At 40.3% G+C, this 21049-nt stretch overlaps 1 protein-coding gene across 2 annotated transcripts in view; it reads right to left on the bottom strand.

The window, feature by feature from the left end:
* Positions 1 to 21049, bottom strand: part of MSH2 (mutS homolog 2) — a 94830-nt gene that overhangs the window by 30822 nt on the left and 42959 nt on the right. For both annotated transcript variants that reach the window (XM_077813884.1, XM_077813883.1), the window contains exons 7-8: positions 15288 to 15487; positions 4769 to 4878 (exon numbers count right to left, since the gene is read on the bottom strand). In XM_077813884.1, the coding sequence (XP_077670010.1) occupies positions 4769 to 4878; positions 15288 to 15487 (310 nt within the window). The remainder of the gene's footprint in view (positions 1 to 4768; positions 4879 to 15287; positions 15488 to 21049) is intronic.

The raw sequence follows: 21049 nt of genomic DNA, 5'->3' as shown, positions 1-21049 counted from the left end.
CAATATTTAATACCATTTAGGAAAACTTCATTGGCCTCTTCAGAAAGTCAGAATTGCAATGATCTTTAAAGCCAAATGTGTGGCAGAAACTTGTTAACTTCCTTCTTTTGCTTATACAGTTGCTCAAGAGGTGATAATCTTACTGCAATTTTGATATTAGTGAATGAACTGTACATTTCCAATATACCCAAGAATAGAAGGTAAAGTATATTTAGGATATAGAGGTGGAATACAAAACATTAACCAATGTTGCAACACAGGGCCTACAGCCAAAGAGAAATGGGAGATCCCTAAATTAGTGGGGTGTGGAAGTATGGATAAGGAAAAAGGGGTTGGAAACGGTATACAACCTTAGTAGGGTAACTCAGGATAAAAGATATTGCCTAACCTATGTGCGGGGGTGGAAGTGGGGATGGGGAACGCACCAGGAGACGCTAGGACGACCACTACAGATGATGAGGAGAAAGTAATGACTGACACTCTGGGGTTCCTGGGCAGGAGATGTGAGCGATAGCAGTCATAGGGCTAAACACTTTGCATTGTTTCTATCCGCTGTCATATTTCAGTGCTTGTGGCACTGTTTAGCTGCATAACAAAATTATTAATAAAACAGTTGGGTAGTTATTTGTGAATGTTTCTGATGTCACTGTCATGTGTTCTTACAGTCGTTCATTCTCATGATAAGGATAATCTTCCTGATGTTGTGGGCATAAAGAGACCGAACATTTGCTAGACACTACAGTCTGAAAGACTGACCATTAATCAACACCCATCTATTAATGAGGCCTTACCAGTCATTTTTTATTGTCAGTATTGTCAATTTGTCATTTGTATTTTATTTTACCTCAAAACAATTAAAATACATATCCTAGTACTAGAGTAAAACATTTGCTTTATTTATTATTTGCATTACCATAGTGCCTTTGGACCCTAGTCATGAACCAGGACCCCACTGTGCCATGTTGTACAAACACAATGGTCCCTGCCCCAAGGGACTTACAATCTAAGTATAAGACATGAGACAGAGTGGCACAGGCAGGGGCTTACAGATGTGTCTCTTCCAGATACGCCCTCACATATAACATTCCACAGGAGTCCATAAGAGTTATGAATATTCATAGATTCATAGACTTTAAGGCCAGAAGGGACCATGATGATCATTTAGTCTGACCTCCTGCACACTGAAGGCCACAGAACCTTACCCAGCTGCTCCTACAATAGACCCATAACCTCTGGCTGAGTTACTGAAGTCCTCAAATCATGATTTAAAGACTTAAGTTACAGAGAATCCACCATTTACACTAGTTTAAACCTGCAAGTGACACCATGGTCCATGCTGCGGAGGAAGATGAAAAACTGCCAGGGTGTCTGCCAATCTGATCTAGGGGGAAATTCCTTTCCAACCCCAAATATGGTGATCAGTTAAACTCTGAGCATGTGGGCAAGACCTACCAGCTAGACAACAGGGAGAGAATTATCTTAACAGTAACTCTTCCCATTTAGTGTTCCATCACCAGCCACTGGAGATATTTGCTGCTAGAAGTCATGTATCAGCTATATGCCATTGTAGGCAGCCTCACCATACCATCCCCTCCATAAACTTATCAGTCTCCGTCCTGAAGTCAGTTAGGTTTTTTGCCCCACTGCTCCCCTTGGTAGGGTCTTCCAGAAGTTCACTCCTCTGAGGGTTACAAACCTTTGTCTAATTTCAAGACTAAACTTGCTGATGGCCAGTTTATATGCATTTGTTCTTGTTCCACACTGGCACTTAATTTAAATAATTCCTCTCCTCCCGCCCTAGTATTTATCCCTCTGGTGTATTTATAGAGAGCAATCGTATGTCCCCTCAGCCTTCTTTTGGTTAAGCTAAAAAAGCCAAGCTCTTTGAGTCCTCTCTCACAAGATAGGTTTTCTGTTCCTTTTATCATCCTAGTGGCCCTTCTCTGCACCTCTTCCAGTTTAAATACATCTTTCTTAAAGACTGGAGACCAGAACTGTACACAGTATTCTAGATGAGGTCTCACCAGTGCCTTGCATAATGGTACTAACACTCCCCTGTCTCTACCGGAAATACCTTGCATACATCCTAGGACTGCATTAGCCTTTTTCACAACCACATCACACTGGCAGCCCAGTCATCCTGTGACCAGCCAATACTAGATCTTTCTCCTCCTCCTGTCTCTTCCAACTGACAGCAAAACTTCTTGTTGTTAGTCCTTAAGTGCATGACCTTGTACTTTGCAGTACTAAACTTCATCCCATTTCTCCAGTTTTCAAGGATGTTAAATCTTCTTGTATGATATTCTGGTCCTCCTCTGTATTGACAATGCCTCCCAAATTTGTGTCATCTGCAAATTTTATTAGTGCCCTCCCACTTTTTGTGCCAAGGTCATTAATAAAATGTTAAATAAGTTTGGTCTCAAGACTGATCCCTGAGGAACTCTACTAGTAACCTCCCTCCAACCTGACAGTTCACCTTTTAGTATGAACTGTTGTAGTCTCCCCTTTAACCAGTTCCTTATCCACCTTTCAATTCTCATATTAATCCCCATCTTTTCCAATTTAAATAATAATTTCCCATGTGGAACTGTATCAAATATGTTATTGAAATCCAGGTAGATTAGATCTATTGCATTTTGTTTGTCTAAAAAAATCAATGATCTTCTCAAAAAAGGAGGTCAGGCTGTTCTTGCATGATTCTACCTTTTGTAAAACCACGTTGTATTTTATCCCAATTACCATTTACGTCTTTAGAGACTAACCAATTTCATGAGCTTTCGTGAGCTCATGCTCAAATAAATTGGTTAGTCTCTAAGGTGCCACAAGTACTCCTTTTCTTTTTGCGAATACAGACTAACACGGCTGTTACTCTGAAACCTGTCATTTACGTCTTTGTCCTTAGCTATTTTCTCTTTCAAAATTTGTTCCAATACACAAAATACAAATTCAGTTATTCTCTCCCATATTAGCCTTGGTACTTTGAATACCAGAGGTGAATTTTCAAAGCATTTTAGGGGATTTAGACAAAATCCCCCATTAACTTGAATGACAAATTTCTTACATAGTTTTGAAAATCTCAACCTCAGTATTTAGGATAGGCTCCCATGTGCAAGCATGTATTTATTATTTGTAGCACCTAGGAGCCCAATTTATGGACGAGGACTCTACTGTGCCAGAAGAGCTTACAATCTAAGTAACTTGTAATACTATCAACAGAAGATTTAGGTAGCTTTATTTTAGAAAAATTGTGCATCTAAAACCCTAACAAATGCTAAATCAGTAGCAGGAATTTGAATGTATAGCATCAGAATAGCTCTAGTCATCCAAAGTATCATCTGTACACAATTTAGCAGAAGAATATATCTTCGGTGGGAATTTTTTTTTTGCAGAAATTAAGCACTAGTTCAGGAAGCAGAGAAACATGTTTCTATAACTATTTAAAGGAACATATATGGATCAGATGGGGTGAACCAAAATCTATTTAGTCATGTTTACAAGTTCAAACCTCTCTAATATATCTTTAATTTGGGAAGTAACCAACCACTGCCTCTGAATAAGCTGCTGCAAACTTGAACAGGGAACTAAAAATAAGTAAATTAGCTTCAGTTTGGAAAGTTACAGTACCACTGCAAAATACAAAACAAAAACAAATAAATTGGAAGTGTAGGCAGATCAACCTGGCAATCCGCCACATATGAGTATGGAAACACAGCTGTGTAAACTTGTCTAAAAAACAGACTTTATATAATCAGCTATTCTATTTGAAAAAAGTTCTTGTACAGCTTGCTCAAGTGTGCCATGTTACCTGGCGGGAGTAGTTACCCCTGGAAATATTCTCTTCTATGTGAATTTAGGGTGAAAGTGTTTTTAAAATGGAAAAAGAAAGAAATTTCTAACTTTTTTAAATTGATCTTTACACTCTTGCTGGCTATTGCTCTGAGGATGAGAAGCAATGCTGCAGGCTTTGGATTTCAAGCAAGTAAGCACATTCATGCAATAAAGTGGTTTATTTAAACATTTTATATTTTATTTCCAAAACCCCAATTTGCAATTCTTCCAGCATTTTCCTATTATTTGAGTTCAATGAAAAACCTCTACGTCATCTCCAGGGCCCTACCAATTTCACAGCCATGAAAAATTTATTATGTACCGTTAAATATTCCCTTCCCCATGAAATCCAATCTCCCCATGCTACTGGGAGCACCCCAGCCGGGGGCTCCTCGGTCCTAGTCCGCGCTGGGGAGGGACAGAACTTGTCCATCCCCTGCACAGGCGCTCTCGACGGGGAGTTCTGATCCACTTCTAGAGGCAGGGCAGAAGTGAGGCCAAGACTAGCAGCTAAGAGCCCCTGGATGGGGTGTTCTCAGTAGCAAGGGGGAGATCAGATCCGATCCACCTCCACGAACCTCCTCCAGCTCCAGGAAGCTCTGGGGCTGCTGCCCAGCTGTGGAGCTTCCTGCAGCCTGTGGAGGTACCCAGAAGTGGGTCTGATCTCCCCGCCCTGAAAGGGGCTGTTCAGGAGAAGAGCAAGTCCTGTCCTTCCCCAACCTGTGGGGACTAGCAGCTAGGAGCCTCTGGTTGGGACACTCCCAGCAGCACATGGAAGATCAGACTCACCTCCACCTCCGGGAGCTTCCTCCAGCTCTGAGGTTTTTACCCACGAAAGCTTATGCTCAAATAAATCTGTTAGTCTTTAAGGTGCCACCGGACTCCTTGTTGTTTTTGTGGATACAGACTAACACGGCTGCCCCCTGATACTATCCCATACCTTGTTCATGTCTAAAGTTGTTTCTATCATTTCCTGAAACTTGGAGAAGTCAGAGTTGAGATCGTTGAGAGGCATTACAAATACTGCCAGCAACAACATCTGGTGTGCTCCTGTCAAAGAAAAAAAATGTGATAGTCATTATTTCTCTAAATATTCAGTTGAACTTACCAGCCTGAAGCAAAATAGCACCAGTACACAACTAATGAGTTGTTAGTTTTCACTGAGATGTGACAACAGTTATTTCACAGACTGCACTTACTTCAGAAATTCTTCCTACTTTTAGCTTATCTACCTCATTCCTAGGGTGGAGACTAACCATTTGCCTCTCACTAGACAAGTGGTTCTCAACCTACGGCCCGCTTGCGGCCCAGTCAGCACATAGCTGCGGCCCATGCGACATCCTCAGGGCCATACAGGTAGTATATATATATATATATATATATATATATATATATATAGAGTGTGTGGATGTGGCCCACGTAACACAGACAGCTCCATATGTGGCCCACAATGGTAAATAGGTAGAGAACCAATGCTCTAGAGAATCATTTCGTGCTATTACATGCACTTTATTCATATCCAAAGTGATCTAAATAAACTGCATTGAGTGCTGCATAGCATAGGTAAAGTGATCATCAGCCATCTCAATAGAACGCAGCGTTGCTGGGGGATGCAGAAATTTGAAAACTGCTTTTGCTGAGATTTTAACCTCTAGAGTTACCAATTTTTAAGATGTATTAATTGAAATTATTTGAAAACTTCTATTATCTTTGCCCCATGTGAATTGTTTGTATTAAAAATAAAATCCCACAAGTTAGGAAACTTCCGACATTACAAATTGTAACTCAGACCTTGGGCATCACTAGGAAATACTGTTAAAATATCTCTTCTTCACCACTCTGCATCAGATCTTTACATCTGCTAATACTAATTTCAAATGGGAAGCCAATTCATTAAACATTAAAAAAACCTGAATTGTAAAACATATCATCTATTTTTCTATATGTATGTCCTGTATACATGACCTAACCCTGAATACAATAGTCATACGAGAAGATTCCACATCTCACACAAAAGTGTATAGAATTTTCAAAGTATGAAATAATCCATAAGCAATGAAAAACAAAAACATAAGACTCCAGATTTATTGTTAGCACTTGCAGACTGTGTTCTGTGAAACCAGCATATTTTCTGAGCTGCAACTGTGAGCCTATACAATAGCCAACTGCAAACACTTCATATCAGTAAATAAATGTTTACATTTTTGCAACCATGAGGTATAATTTAATCACAGCAGCTAAAGTTACATCAGTATTACTAATAGGAATTATCATAGAATTCTTCAAAATGAATCAAAGGCTGTAACACTGCAGCAGCTGATTAAGTATAGAATTATGAGGTTTATTTCTGAACATAATCTACACCTTTCATGTTCACAAGTAACCTCAATGCGTTAACATAGGGGCGGGCAAACTTTTCGGCCTGAGGGCTGCATCAGGTTTCCGAAATTGTATGGAGGGCTGGTTAGGGGAGGCTGCCCCATCCAACCACCCCTTCTCCCTGTCCCCTGACTGCCCCCCGCTTCCCCATTCAACCCCCCTCTCCTTCCTGACTGTCCCCCCCACCCCCCGGGACTCCTGCCACCATTCAACTCCCCCTGTTCCCTGCCCTCTGACAGCCCCAACCCCTGTCTACACCCCCTCCCCCTGACCACCACCCCAAACTCCTCTGCCCTCTATCTAATCCCCCCCTCCCTGCCCCCTGCCCCCTTACCATGCTGCCTGGAGCACTGGTTGCTGGCGGCGCTATAGCCTTGCCGCCCAGAGCACCAGGACAGGCAGCCGTGCCCCCGGGCTGGAGCCAGCCACGCCACCTCACAGCACAGAGCGTTGGGTCAGGCCGCGACTCTGCAGCTGCACTGCCCCAGGAGCTCACAGCCACGCTGCCCAGAGCATTGAGCCAGCAGTGCAGTGAGCTGAGGTTGCAGGGGAGGGGAGAACAGTAGAGGAGGGGTCAGGGGCTAGCCTCCCGGACCGGGAGCTCAGGGGCCAGGCAGGAGGGTCCTGCGGGCCAGATGTGGCCCGCAGACCATAGTTTGCCCTCTGCATTAACATGTAAAGATAGTACTATGTACTGGGTATTACCAGAACTTCGCATTTCCTTACCAACCTGTTTAGAGAAACCCTTGTCTCTTCCCCTCCATTTCACTTTCACACTCACCCCTCGCCTCACCTCACCAATATTAACCACTGAGAAGTAACTGACTACTGCCTAAATGGTCTAGGTCTAGGACATGTTTATCCACAATCATCCCTCCCCTATAATAGTACTCCAGTTGCCAACATCTGAAACACTTGACTGGAACACCCTCCATTTGAAAAGAGTGGGCTACTGGCTCTGTTTTGATGCCCTCTCTCTCAATTCTAGAATCTGGATTTTTTTTTTAAATTATTTATTTATTTTAAAAGTTTTTAGGTATGAACTGACATGAACCACAACCCATCTTTTTGTCCTCAGGTATCTGGAGAGGTAAATTATTTCATTTCCATAAAACTCAACACCACTCTCTCATCTCCTGATTTCTTTGGAACCATACTGGGGGGAAGAAACATATACACTTCTTCAGTGTTTGTCCCCTGGTTTGAACACTCCATATCCCATTAGGTGTTGGACAGCTTTTAGCATAATGGAGTGCATCTAAGGATTTATTGATTTTGTGTACTGAATTGTATTTGATCCGTGACTTGGAGACCTCCCTGGGAATTGTCTACAGAAATTATCTTCAAGACTTGCCTGAAGTTTTCCTTTTAATTCCCCTCCCTCCTCCAAACTGGTGCACAGTGCAGAACAGCAGCAGCAGCTCACTTCCAGTAAGGAAAAATGGGAGCATATTCTCTGCATCTACTTCTGCCTATAATAGCGGCATGAACTGAGATAGTAGACAGTGTCTTAGTGCACTCCAATCCGTGTTTTTTCTGCCTTCATGCATCTCCAATGCTCAGCAGTGCAGGACTTGCAAAGGGAAAGCTAAGACCGTCAGGCTCCTCAACCTGCAGGGGAACTTTTCTTAAAAGTTACTATTCCAAAAATATTCTCAGGCTCCAAAAGACTGCTGGACTTTAGCATCACAAAGCAAATGCTGAAGCAGGAAGGTGAACAGCAAAGTTCTCACCATTTTCTGTTAACTTAATGAGCTCTGCAGACCTCCACTGTCAGGATTCTGCTTAAAACATGCCAAAATTTTGAATGGTCTAGGTTTCAAAATGCTAGAATGCCATCCTAACCTTTCTCACAAATTGTATTATTTAATAATGCACAAGTCTTTGAAGCAGTAGTAAATATTTGCTTCTTATATTTTTTTAAAAAGGAGTGAGACATTGTGTAATCTAGGTGCCAAGTCGTGTTTTACACTTTTTTTTTTTTTTTTTTTTTAATATAAAGACTCTCCCCCAACCCAGGCCAGCAAAGGCTAAAAAAATGCACAAGCTAGGGGACTAGACAGTTCAGGTGATCACTATCAGCATTATAGAGCCTTTCAATCCTAAATCATGAACTCCATTCTATATCAAGTTTCAGAGTAGCAGCCGTGTTAGTCTGTATTCACAAAAAGAAAAGGAGGACTTGTGGCACCTTAGAGACTAACAAATTTATTTGAGCATAAGCTTTCGTGAGCTACAGCTCACTTCATCGAATGCATCCAATGAAGTGAGCTGTAGCTCATGAAAGCTTATGCTCAAATAAATTTGTTCGTCTGTAAAGTGCCACAAGTCCTCCTTTTCTTTATTCTATATCAAGTACATTGTGACCTGTCATTTCCATCTGAAGGCTATTTAATGGGCTAAGCAACATAAGTTGTTGGTCTCAGTGTACATACAGCTACATCAAGTACCATCACTAACACAACTCTCACTGGCAGGCCAAGAATAGAATGGGCTCAGAGATTAAGCTATTCTGCTTTCAATCCTAGAGTTTCATAACTGACCGAGGGAAAGCTGGGTTTTTTGTTCTCCTTTTCTCTTCTGGATTTATTTTTGCTTAAATTTTTTTGATTTAAAAAATTGATCAATATCTATTCCTGAGTAAAAGATTAAATCCTTTCATTAGCAGACTGCTGAAGCTGCCGAAACGGAAGACAGTCATTTTAAATCTAACGAGTCTCTGGAAAATAACTTTGAAGAACAATGCAAGGGAGCACAGCAGAACAGAGAAAAGAAATATGTACCAATAAACTGGAAGTATGAAGTGTGCTACTATTTCAAGTGCGGAGTTTAAAATTGTGGATTTATGTGACATTGCAAAGTCACAAATTCCAGTCCATCTACAGTATGACTAATATGGAGGCAATTACGTTTCTCATTCCCAAGAGCTGAAGGAACATGAATTGTGATTAAAAAAAATAATCTAATATGTAAGAGAAAACTCGGAAGACAAACCTGAACTAATTTGGAAAAACGGGCAGCACTAAGGAGGTGGCAGGGATTAGATAAATAGAGTCAAATAATTTCTCTTCTCTGAAAGTGGACTCTTCAGTTTTTCATGCACTGATTAACAGAGCTGGGGCACATACAGTGCAATAATCTCATATATACCTGACTACTTGATAAATTATAGTAATTAAGTAGCAGTAAAAATTCACCTTCTTTAAAAGAATGAAGGAAGTTTAATGATACAACTTAAATAATGAATTTAGATGAACATGTTTTCCAAAAGTCTAAATGCAAAAAATATATAAATTCACAAAAAAAGTCAAATTTAAGATTAAGAAAATACTGGATTTCTTTTGCATATGAATCATATCAAAACAGATACTTTTAAAATTAGTTTAAATGAAAATTCATTTTCATTCTAGTTTTGTTACTTAAATCTAAGGCACGGTGATACAAGGCTTAAGACACAGTGAACACTGAGTTTTCATATGCACACTCTTTATATCAGGGGTTCTCAAACTGGGGGTCGCGAGGTTATTACATGGGGGGGTCACGAGCTGCCAGCCTCCACCCCAAACCCCGCTTTGCATCCAGCATTTATAATGGTGTTAAATATATTTTTAAAAGTGCTTTTAATTTATAAGGGGGGGGGGGTCGCACTCAGAGGCTTGCTATTTGAAAGGGGTCATCAGTACAAAAGTTTGAGAATCACTGCTTTATACGCATAATGCACCATATTAATGAATCAGTGATAGAATCCGATGAAGTGAGCTGTAGCTCACGACAGCTTATGCTCAAATAAATTTGTTAGTCTCTAAGGTGCCACAAATACTCCTTTTCTTTAAGCTTTATCAAGAAGCTCCAAATTAAACTCCATTTGTCACACTGTTGCATTTACAGCTTCATTTCAAAGGCCATTCATTTTATCACCCTATCAACATATTCTCTGCATGTAATTCCCATTGTTATTAAAGTAAGCTGTGCACATACATAGGAAGAGAAGAATTGACCTATAACATCTCCAAAGGTGAAAAGGAAAGGAATTAACCCATTGCAACACCCACCTCTGCTCTCATCTTTTTAAATTAAACTACTATTTCACAATTGCCACGATTTTCAATTTACTATAGTAAAAGGTTTTATTATACCTATTAACTCAAAATTAAAAATACTGCATTACTACACAGAAAGTTGAAAGGTAAGAGCACTTTGCATCTCAAATCTTGAAATATTATAAATTAAATTTTTTGCTGCTAGAAACAGCATTTTTACTAATAACTTACATAATTCATAAAAGTAAGACCAGCAATATAAAGAAATCCTCCAGGGAAAAGTAGTCACTGATGCCAACTTAATGATATGGTTGATATACTTCCCAAGAATCATTAATCAGGAAACAAAGTCCTGAAATGTGTCAGATTCTCAAACTTACCAGAAACTGTTTGAAAGTTTGACAATGAGTCAAATCTCTCAATGAGGTAAAAGCTCTTCCGGTCTCAATAAACAAATGGATAGGAAAATAATCAGATCAAGACTGAATGACAACATCATAACAAAATCACACCTATCCGCAATCATTAGGCCCATACCAATATTTTTCAGCAAGGGCAGCCGAGTAGTGAGAAAAATTAGAACAAGGTCACCTACTACAAATGATCATTTAGGTATGCTGCAAATAAATGAAATATCCTATCACTGTCACTCTCATATAAAATAATCAGAAACTTTTTGCACAATCATCTCAGGCATTGACACTCTTACAGCAGAATTATCTGGCTATTTGGACTCTCTCCTCAGACTCTATGCTACCAGCACTCTTAGCTATCTTTGAGACACCACCGACTTCCTGAGGAAACTACAGTACATTGGTGATCTTCCTGAAAACAACATCCTGGCCACCATGGATGTAGAAGTTCTTTACACCAATATTCCATATGAAGATGGACTACAAGCTGTCAGGAACAGTATCTTTGATGAGGCCACGGCACACCTGGCGGCTGAGCTTTGTGACTTTGTCCTCACTCACAACCATTTCAGATTTGGGGACAACTTATACCTTCAAGTCAGCGGCACTGCTATGGGTACCCGCATGGCCCCACAGTTTGCCAACATTTTTATGGCTAACTTAGAACAATGCTTCCTCAGCTCTCATCCCCTAATGCCCCTACTCTACTTGCGCTACATTGAGGACATCACCACCATCTGGACCCATGGAAAAGAAGCCCTTGAGGAATTCCACCATGATTTCAACAATTTCCATCCCACCATCAACCTCAGCCTGGACCAGTCCACACAAGAGATCCACTTCCTGGACACTACAGTGCAAATAAGTGATGGCCACATAACCACCACCCTATACTGGAAACCTACTGACTGTTATACTTACCTACATACCAGCTTCCATCCAGGACACATCACAGGATCCACTGTCTACAGCCAAGCCCTAAAATACAACCAAATTTGCTCCAATCCCTCAGACAGAGACAAACACCTATAAGATCTTTATCAAGCATTCTTAAAACTACAATACCCACCTGGGGAAGTGAGGAAACAGATTGACAGAGAGAGATGGGTACCCAGAAATCACCTACTACAGGACAGGCCCAACAAGGAAAAACAACAGAACACCACTGGCCATCACGTACAGCCCACAGCTAAAACCTCTCCAGCACATTATCAATGATCTACAACCTATCCTGGAAAACGATCCCTCACTCTTCCAGACCTTGAGAGACAGGCCAGTCCTCGCTTACAGACAGCCCCCCAACCTGAAGCAAATACTCACCAGCAACTCCACACCACACCACAGAAACACTAACCCAGGAACCAATCCCTGTAGCAAACCTCATTGCTTTCTCTGTCCTCATATCTCCCCTAGTGACACCATCATAGGACCCAACCACACCATCATTCACCTGCACATCTACTAATGTGATATATGCCACCCTGTACCAACAATGCCCCTCTGCCATGTACATTGGCCAAACCGGACAGTCCCTACGTAAAAGAATAAACAGACACACATCGGACATCAGGAATGGTAACATACAAAAGCCAGTAGGAGAACACTTCAATCTTCCTGGACATTCTATAACAGATTTAAAAGTAGCTATACTTGAACAAAAAAACTTCAGAAACAGACTTCAAAGAGAAACAGCAGAACTAAAATTCATTTGCAAATTTAACACCATTAATTTGGGCCTGAATAGGGACTGGGAGTGGCTGGCTCATTACAAAAGCAGCTTTGCCTCTCCTGGAATTGACCTCTCTTCATCTATTATTGGGAGTGGACTACATCCACCCTGACTGAATTGGCCCAGTCAACACTGGTTCTCCACTTGTGAGGCAACTCCCTTCTCTTCATGTGTCAGTATAATAATGCCTTCATCTGTAATTTTCACTCCATACATCCGATGAAGTGGGTTATAGCCCACAAAAGCTTATGCCCTAATAAATCGGTTAGTCTTTAAGGTGCCACTGGACTCCTTGTAGTTTTGGTAGATATGGGAGTTTGCCATATAATTTGCTCCTCAGTTCATTTCATATGTATGGATTTTCACCTGTAATGATGTCAGAGTAATACTGTTGATTCAAAGAAAAAGCCAATAGTGAAAAACAAAAATAAAACAGTGACAGAATGCACAGAACTACAGTATTCAAAGCGGACGAAAGCTACATCTGACAGATAGTCTAGGCAAAGGCACACTCCATCCCAGGGAGAAAGGGCAAGTGCAGGCTGCTAAGTAAGGTCAACATTGACTTTGAGGTTACACCCAGAGGTGGGAATAAATCCTTAGAATAAGGAGTAAGTGCCTGAAGAGCCTGGAAGAGGTGGCACCACAAAGGGTAAATTCAGCCAGAGCAACAGTTTTAGGCTGGATAGTGCTGAACAATATTTAGTTCCATTTTTAGTTCTTGCATAGTACATTGAGAGTATATTTTGCTACAGTATCTTGCAAGTGACTATAAGGCTCAAGTACAGCGCCTCTAATTTAGAGGAAAAATCTCGTTACGGGGTGTAAACTAAATACAATCTAAACTGATGTGAAGTTAGCAGAGTTTTAAATTTGCTTAATATTATTTTAAAACAAGTTAACAAGCATTACTTGTTCATCTTAATACACACATGCTTTAAGTGAAACAAAGATCTTTGCCAGAGGGGGCCAAGACCACAAATCCAGTATCTAGTTTTGGCAGTACTTGGGTTGTGGACAGACCTTGTAGAAGAGACCATGAATTATTCCCCCCGCCCCCAATTTGATCTGTGCATGTACTGTGGAGGATAAGAAGCCTAAACTTTGATCAAAAATGATTTTATTAATAAAAAATATAATTTATTATGGTAATTTTAGTTTATTACAAACTTGTTTAAGTAACTCCTAAAATTTGGTAAAAACAGTTACTTTCATACACATATTACTTGGAGAATAATAGCTCAGATGCTTGTTTTTGGTTGCTTATTTTATTTTATTAAATGAGATATTCAAGCTAATTAAAGGAACTCCTAGGAAACTTTGCTTTCTGTCAACTGTTTTCTAAGATAAACTAAGATAGGACTCACAACTGATTTGTGGAATAATATACTGTGGTCTTAAATTTACCTAGAGAAGGATGTCCCCACCAGGGCAGACCCACTCAAAGGTGTAATCTCTGTTGAAAATTCTCTACAGAGAGACATACAGGAGAAATTGTAACTCTTCTGGACCCACTGTTTACTGCTTACTTGTGTTTTGGTTTTATTCCTTTCTTTATTAAAATACTCACTTATTAATTGTGAGCATTTTACTTGTCTTAGTCATGGTATCCCATAAGACATGGTAAGACCTCCAGGAGATTAAAACAGTTGGGGCCACATCCCTTAACTGGCATCAATAGAGGCAATTAAGATTTGGCCCACTATTTCTCCTTTTTCCAGACTACAGATTTTTAGTAATTTTGGGGATCAAATTACTTGGTGTTCAGCATTCCTGAAAAACAAAACACCTCTTTCACCTCTACAGTATGCATAAATATACATATTACAAGGACTTTACCACCATTTTGTAAGGCCTTGTTCCGTAACAAGGACATTTTTAGTGAGATTCTGAGCCAAAACCTACCTTTATATATGGTGGTCTATATAATCAGATTTTAATTTTTTAGTAGCAATATGGATTTTCTATGCTTATACAGAGGTTTACAATGGATTACATTTTACACTGCATGCTAGGCTCATATCTGGAAGCCCATTTTCCACAATTGTGACAATATACCTTATTTTATGGTATTCTCCTTCCCTTTTCACACAGTACTACAATTTATCAAGAAAGAGAAACCTATTTTTGTTTATGGGTACTGAACACCTTCAGCTAAAATCAGATAGAAATACTCAATTTCATTTTTCTCTTATTCATTATGCCCTATAAGTAGCCATATTTTCTGCCTGAAGTAATAAAAGATTCCATTCTAATAAAAATCAAAGAGACTGCCTACCCAGCTGTTATTGCCTTAAGATGTGGGAAAGCTTTACCATGTTGCCTCACTAATTTTTAACAGAAAGCAAAAAAAAAAAAAAAAAAAAAAAAAAGTGTTACCAGTTATTTCACTAACATTTTCAGTTCCTGGGAAGCTGATTTTTGGATTTAAACACAGACTATTAAAGAGTTACTGCATTCTACAACTAAAATATTTCCTTCAAAAAAGTCAACAATAAATTAACTACAGCGTTACTTTCAAAGAAGAAAACTTACATTCTTTTATTTATTTTTAGATTTCAAGAGAGAATTCTAAAGACAGACTGGCTTATGGGATATTTCTCCCTAGCAGACAGGATTGAACTTTCCATCTTGGCTACCTATCAGTTATAAAGTGTTTTTGCAAAAGGGATACTACACCATTTGAGACATTTTATTTTCTATTCACTTGCTAAATTCATCTGAAAAGTATCTCTGATGTTCTAGAATTATCACACACTTCAAGTTCCCTTTCAGTTTTACTCCCTTCATCAAAACAGGCTACCACAGTCATCTTTTGAAATCCATTCTCTACTTCTTGCCAATATCAGTATGTCACAAGACATAAAACATGTAAAAAAGAGACGGGAGGCATGTTACCTTCATGTTTTTCCAGTGCTTGTACAACATTAGGTAGTTGGTTAATAGCTTGATACATTCGGTAACAGTCCTGCAGGGTTGCTACTTGTCTTTGAAATTTCTTGGCTAGCCGGTTGAGATCTGGAAAACGACGTAGAAGCTCTTCTTGAAGGCACTGCCGTAGCTCTGTGTCTACCACAAAGGCCTCAACCAAATTTAACCTACATAAAAGATCAAAAGAAGAATTATTGCAAATTGGCAAGCCTTTGTTATTAGTATGTCATAATGGAAAGCTTTACTGAACTGCAAAAATGGAAGTGTAGAAGGCTCTTTTAGTTTAGTTACACCCAATACCAACACTCGTTTGGTGGCAGAACTAGTGAAATTATGACATTACATAATACAAGGCTAAGCAAGTGAGTTTTTTTATTTTAATCCAAACTGCTTAAAAAAAAAAGTACAATTCAATATCTAGTAAATGTTTGAAAGAGGGGATCTCTTTAGAAGTTCAAACACCCCTGAACATTACAACAGTTTTTCATGTACATAAAAGGTCTTTACAACGAGGAGGAAAAAAAAATTGTTCTCATTTAACCTCTGAGGATAGGACAATCAGCAATGGGCTTAAATTGTAGTAACGGCGGTTTAGGTTGGACATCAGGAAAAACTTCCTGTCAGGGTGGTTAAGCAGTAGAATACATCCCCCAATGAGGTTGTAGAATCTCCATCACTGGATCTTTTTAAGAGCAGGTTAGACAAACACCTGTCAGGGATGGCCTAGATAATACTTAGTCCTGCCATGAGGGCAGTGGACTGGACTAGATGACCTCTCATGGTCCCTTCCAGTCCTATGATTCCCCCTCTGCAATAAAGGTGAGAAAGCTCACAATACACCTGAGATCAACCCTTACTCCCACAAAAACACAAAAGTAGTCCTCCAGCAAAATTAGGGAAGACAAGACTTGTCATTCCTAATATTTCTAATAAGCAGAGGAAAAGCCACTTTGAACACAAAACAAAACTTAAGCCTTCTTTATAAAACAAAGCAGTAAAACAAAGATACAATCCCCTTTTTGGGAAATCCTTTTCAGTTAAATTAAAATGGAGAGCAACTGGAAGATCATTACTAACTTCACCTTTGTAGTTTAATTACTCAACCAACATTATTTACTTTCCCAAATTACTGTCAGTGTTTCAAAGATTTTACAGAACCTTAATCCGCAAAAGAGCTGTTTTTTTGGCGATTTAATTTCATAATAGCTTAACTGCATTCATATAAAAAGAATTTTAGTCTGACACACACTTTAACTGTGTAAAGTTAGCATGTCCACTGACAAGTCTGTTATTGTCACAGTAGTCTTCATTTAAAGTGTGACCAATTAACATGTACTCAACAAGACCGTTGGAAAATCAGCAAGGTAACTAAGTGTTTTCCATCCTCTTAGCACAATATCTGGGAACAAGAAAATGAAATTCCAAAAACCAGGTCCTCCTCCTTTTTCCCCCCCCTTTTTGAAATTTTGTAAAAATATGTAAAATATTCTTAATGGGCTGTAAAGCCACAGTAGAGGTTCTGCCATCTTCATGACAAGTGATGGAGTACTGAGTTATATTTTTCTACACAAGGTAATATAGTACCTATGAGTTCCTTTTGAGAATAGTTTTTACTATAGTACTTGTCACTCCCCGTTGACATCTTTCCATACTTTGTATATTCTTGCATTTGCAATGAAAAAAAAAACTATTTTTCCTCCCTGCACACTGAACTATTCATTGGTCACATTAATAATGTTAGGTATAATTCTTTGCTCTAATATGTTTGAGCTATGTAACGTTTTATTTATAATTACGTAAGAGGAGAGAGTTGAACTACTTATAGGGACCCGCTATTGAAACAGAACACAGCTGTCCTAGCTTCTTGTTAAATCATATCAACATGTAAGTGGCCAGTGACTAGACTTCAGCATTAGTACTGCTTTAGGAGGCACGTGGGAGGAGAAAGGAACAGAACTTTCACTGTATTACTGCTATTGTTTTGCAGGCTTGCAACAGACTATAATGGTTTGAATTACACATTAACAGATATCTTTGCAGCTAGCAGTATTAGAAACGTCACTTTCTTAAATAAAGCTTAGCTTCTCGAGCAAGAGCTGCTGGAAAACCCAAGGTCCAGGGAATATAGGTGTTTACTAGGGCTGTCGATTAATCGCAGTTAACTCACGCGATTAACTCAAAAAATTAATCATGATTAATCACACTGTTAAACAATAGAATACCAATTGAAATGTATTAAATATTTTTGGATGTTTTTCTACATTTTCAAATGTATCAATTTCAATTGTACACTTTGTATTCTGTGTTGTAGGGCCCACTTTATATTTTTTTATTACAAATATTTGCACTGTAAAAATGATAAAAGAAATAAGATTTTTCAATTCGCCTCATACAAGTACTGTAGTGGAATCTCTCTGTCATGAAAGTGTAACTTACAAATATAGGGGTTTTTTTGTTACATAACTGCACTCAAAAACAAAACAATGTAAAACTTTAGAGCCTACAACTCCACTCAGTCCTACTTCTTGTTCAACCAATCGCTAAGAGAAACACATTTGTTTATATTTACCGGAGATAATGCTGCCCACTTAATTACAATGTCACCTGAAAGTGAGAACAGGCATTCGCATGGCACTATTGTAGCTGGCGTTGCAAGATATTTATGTCCCAGATGAGCTAAAGATTCATAAGTTTCACGTGCTTCAGCCATCGTTCCAGAGGTCATGCTTCCATGTGGAAGACACTCGTTAAAAAAATAATGTGTTAATTAAATTTGTGATTGAACCCCTTGGGGGAGAACTGTGTGTGTCCTGCTCTGTTTTACCTGCATTCTGCCATATATTTCATGTTATAGCAGTCTCAGATGATGACGCAGCACATGTTAGTTTTAAGAACACTTTTGCTACAAATCTGACAAAATGCAAAGAAGATATCAATGTGAGATTTCTAAACATAGCTACAGTACTTGACCCAGGATTTAAGAATTTGAAGTGCCATCCAAAATCCAAGAGGGACGAGGTATGGAGCATGCTTTCACAAGTCTTAGGGTATGTCTATACCACCCGCCGGATCAGTGGGCAGCGATTGATCCAGCAGGGGTCGATTTATAGCATCTAGTCTAGACACGATAAATCGACCCCCGAGCGCTCTCCCGTCAACTCCGCCTGCTCCTCTTGTGGCAGTGGAGTACTGGAGTCAACAGGAGAGCGGCAGCAGTCGACTCACCGCAGTGAAGACGCTGCGGTGAGTAGGTCTAAGTATGTAGACTTCAGCTACGTTATTCACATAGCTGAAGTTGCGTAACTTAGATCGATCCCCCCAGTGTAGACCAGGGCTATGAAGAGCAACACCCCGATGCAGAAACTACAGAATCCAAACCACCAAAAAAGAAAATCAGCCTTCTGCTGGTGGCATCTGACTCAGATGATGAAAATGAACATGTGTCAGTTCACACTGCTTTGGACTGTTATTGAGCAGAACCCATCATCAGCATGGATGCATGTCCTCTGGAATGGTGGTTGAAGCATGAAGGGACATATGAATCTTTAGCGCATTTAGCATGTAAATATCTTGTGATGCCAGCTACAGTGTCATGCGAACACCTGTTCTCGCTTTCAGGTCACACTGTAAAGAAGAAGCAGGCAGCATTATCTCTGAGTGATTGGCTGAACAAGAAGTAAGACTGACTGGACTTGTAGGCTCTAAAGTTTTACACTGTTTTATTGAATGCAGGGTATTTTTGTACATAATTCTACATTTGTAAGTTCAGCTTTCATGATAAAGAGATTGCACTACAGTATTTGTATTAGGTGAACTGAAAAATACAATTTGTTTTTACAGTGCAAATATGTCATCAACAATAAATATAAAGTGAGGACTGTACACTTTGTATTCTGTGTGGTAACTGAAATCAATATATTTGAAAATGTAGAAAACATCCAAAAATATGTAAATAAATGGTATTCTATCATTGCTTAACAGCGTGATTAATCATGCAATTAATTGTGATTAACTTTTTTAATCGCATGATTAATATTTATCACTTGACATCGCTAATTTTTATATTTGAAAATTTCAATGCAGATATTTGTGTGCTGTACGAAGCGTTCTATTCAGAGTGTTCCTATAAAGCCAAAGTGTTATACTGAACAAAATCAACGAGCCATTTTAAGGAATACATCTTAACCTTCATTTCTATTTCTTGACTCAACTATTACTCTTCATAAATTTGCAATGACTTAAGATCTAGGCCACTAGATTTTAAATGAGGACAAGCTCTTAGATATCCTGGAAAGGGGTGTGTCGGGGGAAGTTCGTTCACGTTTTTTATTTAGAAATAAACCAGTTAATTACATGGTCATTCCCCCCCCCCCCAGGTTAAAAACTGAAGCACATAGCCAGAGACAGTGGGAAGTAGACTGGGAGCCATTAAGGTCTCTCTGTTAAATCTGTCACTACTCTAAGAATTAACCTGACTTGCTATAACAGGGTAGGGCAAACTTTTTGGCCTGCATCGGGTTTCAAAAATTGTATGGAGGACCAGTTAGGGGAGGGGGGTGTGGGCCAGCCCTCCCCCTTATCCCCCCCTCGCTTCTCACCCCCCGACAGCCCCCCTAGGGACTCCTGCCCCATCCAGCCCCCCCTGCTCCCTGACAGGCGGCCCTCCCCCAACCGGGGACCCCTGCCCCATCCAACTACCTCTTCTCTCTGTCCCCTGACCGCCCCTGGAACCTCTGCCCCGACTCCCCGCCCCATCCAATCCCTCCTCTCATTCCTGACTGCCCCCCTGGGACTCCTGCACCCATTCTGCCCCCCCTGGGACTCCTGCCCCTGACTGCCCACCACCACCCCATTCTGCCCCCCCTCCTTCCTGACTGACCCCCCAGGGACCCCTGCCCCCATGCAACCCCCCTAATCCCCACCCCCTGACTGCCCAAACCCCTGTCCATTCCCTGACCACCCCACCCCCCCGAACTCCCATGACCTTTATCCAACCCGCCATGCTCCCTTACCGTGCAGCACAGAGCACTGGATCAGGCTGGGCTCTGCAGCCCCGCTGCGCCGCCCAGAGCATTGCACCGGCGGTGCAGTGAGTGAGGCTGCGGGGAAGGGGCCGGGGGCTCAGGGGCCGGGCAGGAGCGGCCCACAGACCGTAGTTTGCCCACCTCTGTGCTATAATGATAAAGTCTGAGTAGACAGAACTCAAAACAAACATTTTCATATGCATTAATCTGGAAACTGTCTCAGCTTTAGCTTAATGCTGAGCTTTTCTTCATAAAAACCACTGTTAAGGATACAAGTGAGGGTATGAGATGGATACATTAATCTGTCCTTTTACAAGAGGTAAAAAATTACTGCTTAAGTCAAAACTGAAAACTAATTTGGCTATTTTATCCTACAGCGTCACAAGTGAAAACATGCCCATGTTATAAACCACTACACAATGCTACATGACTTTTCTCCTACTTGAATTACTCTTCGGAACATAGGATACCCCAGACTGGATCAGACCAAAGGTCCATGTAGTCCAATATCCTGTCTGATAGCGGCTAATACAGATACTAAACAGCAGGGGTGGGCAACCTGCGGCTCCAGAGATGCATGCGGCTCTTCAGAAGTTAATATGCGGCTCCTTGCACAGGCACCAACTCCAGGGCTGGAGCTAGAGGTGCCGACTTTCCAATGCTCTACTGTTCAACCCCTGCCTCTGCCACAGAACTTGCCCCCAC

Source organism: Eretmochelys imbricata, chromosome 3 (genome assembly GCF_965152235.1).
Source record: "Eretmochelys imbricata isolate rEreImb1 chromosome 3, rEreImb1.hap1, whole genome shotgun sequence".
Lineage (NCBI taxonomy): Eukaryota > Metazoa > Chordata > Testudines > Cheloniidae > Eretmochelys > Eretmochelys imbricata.
This window is presented reverse-complemented; position numbering and strand designations above follow the sequence as displayed.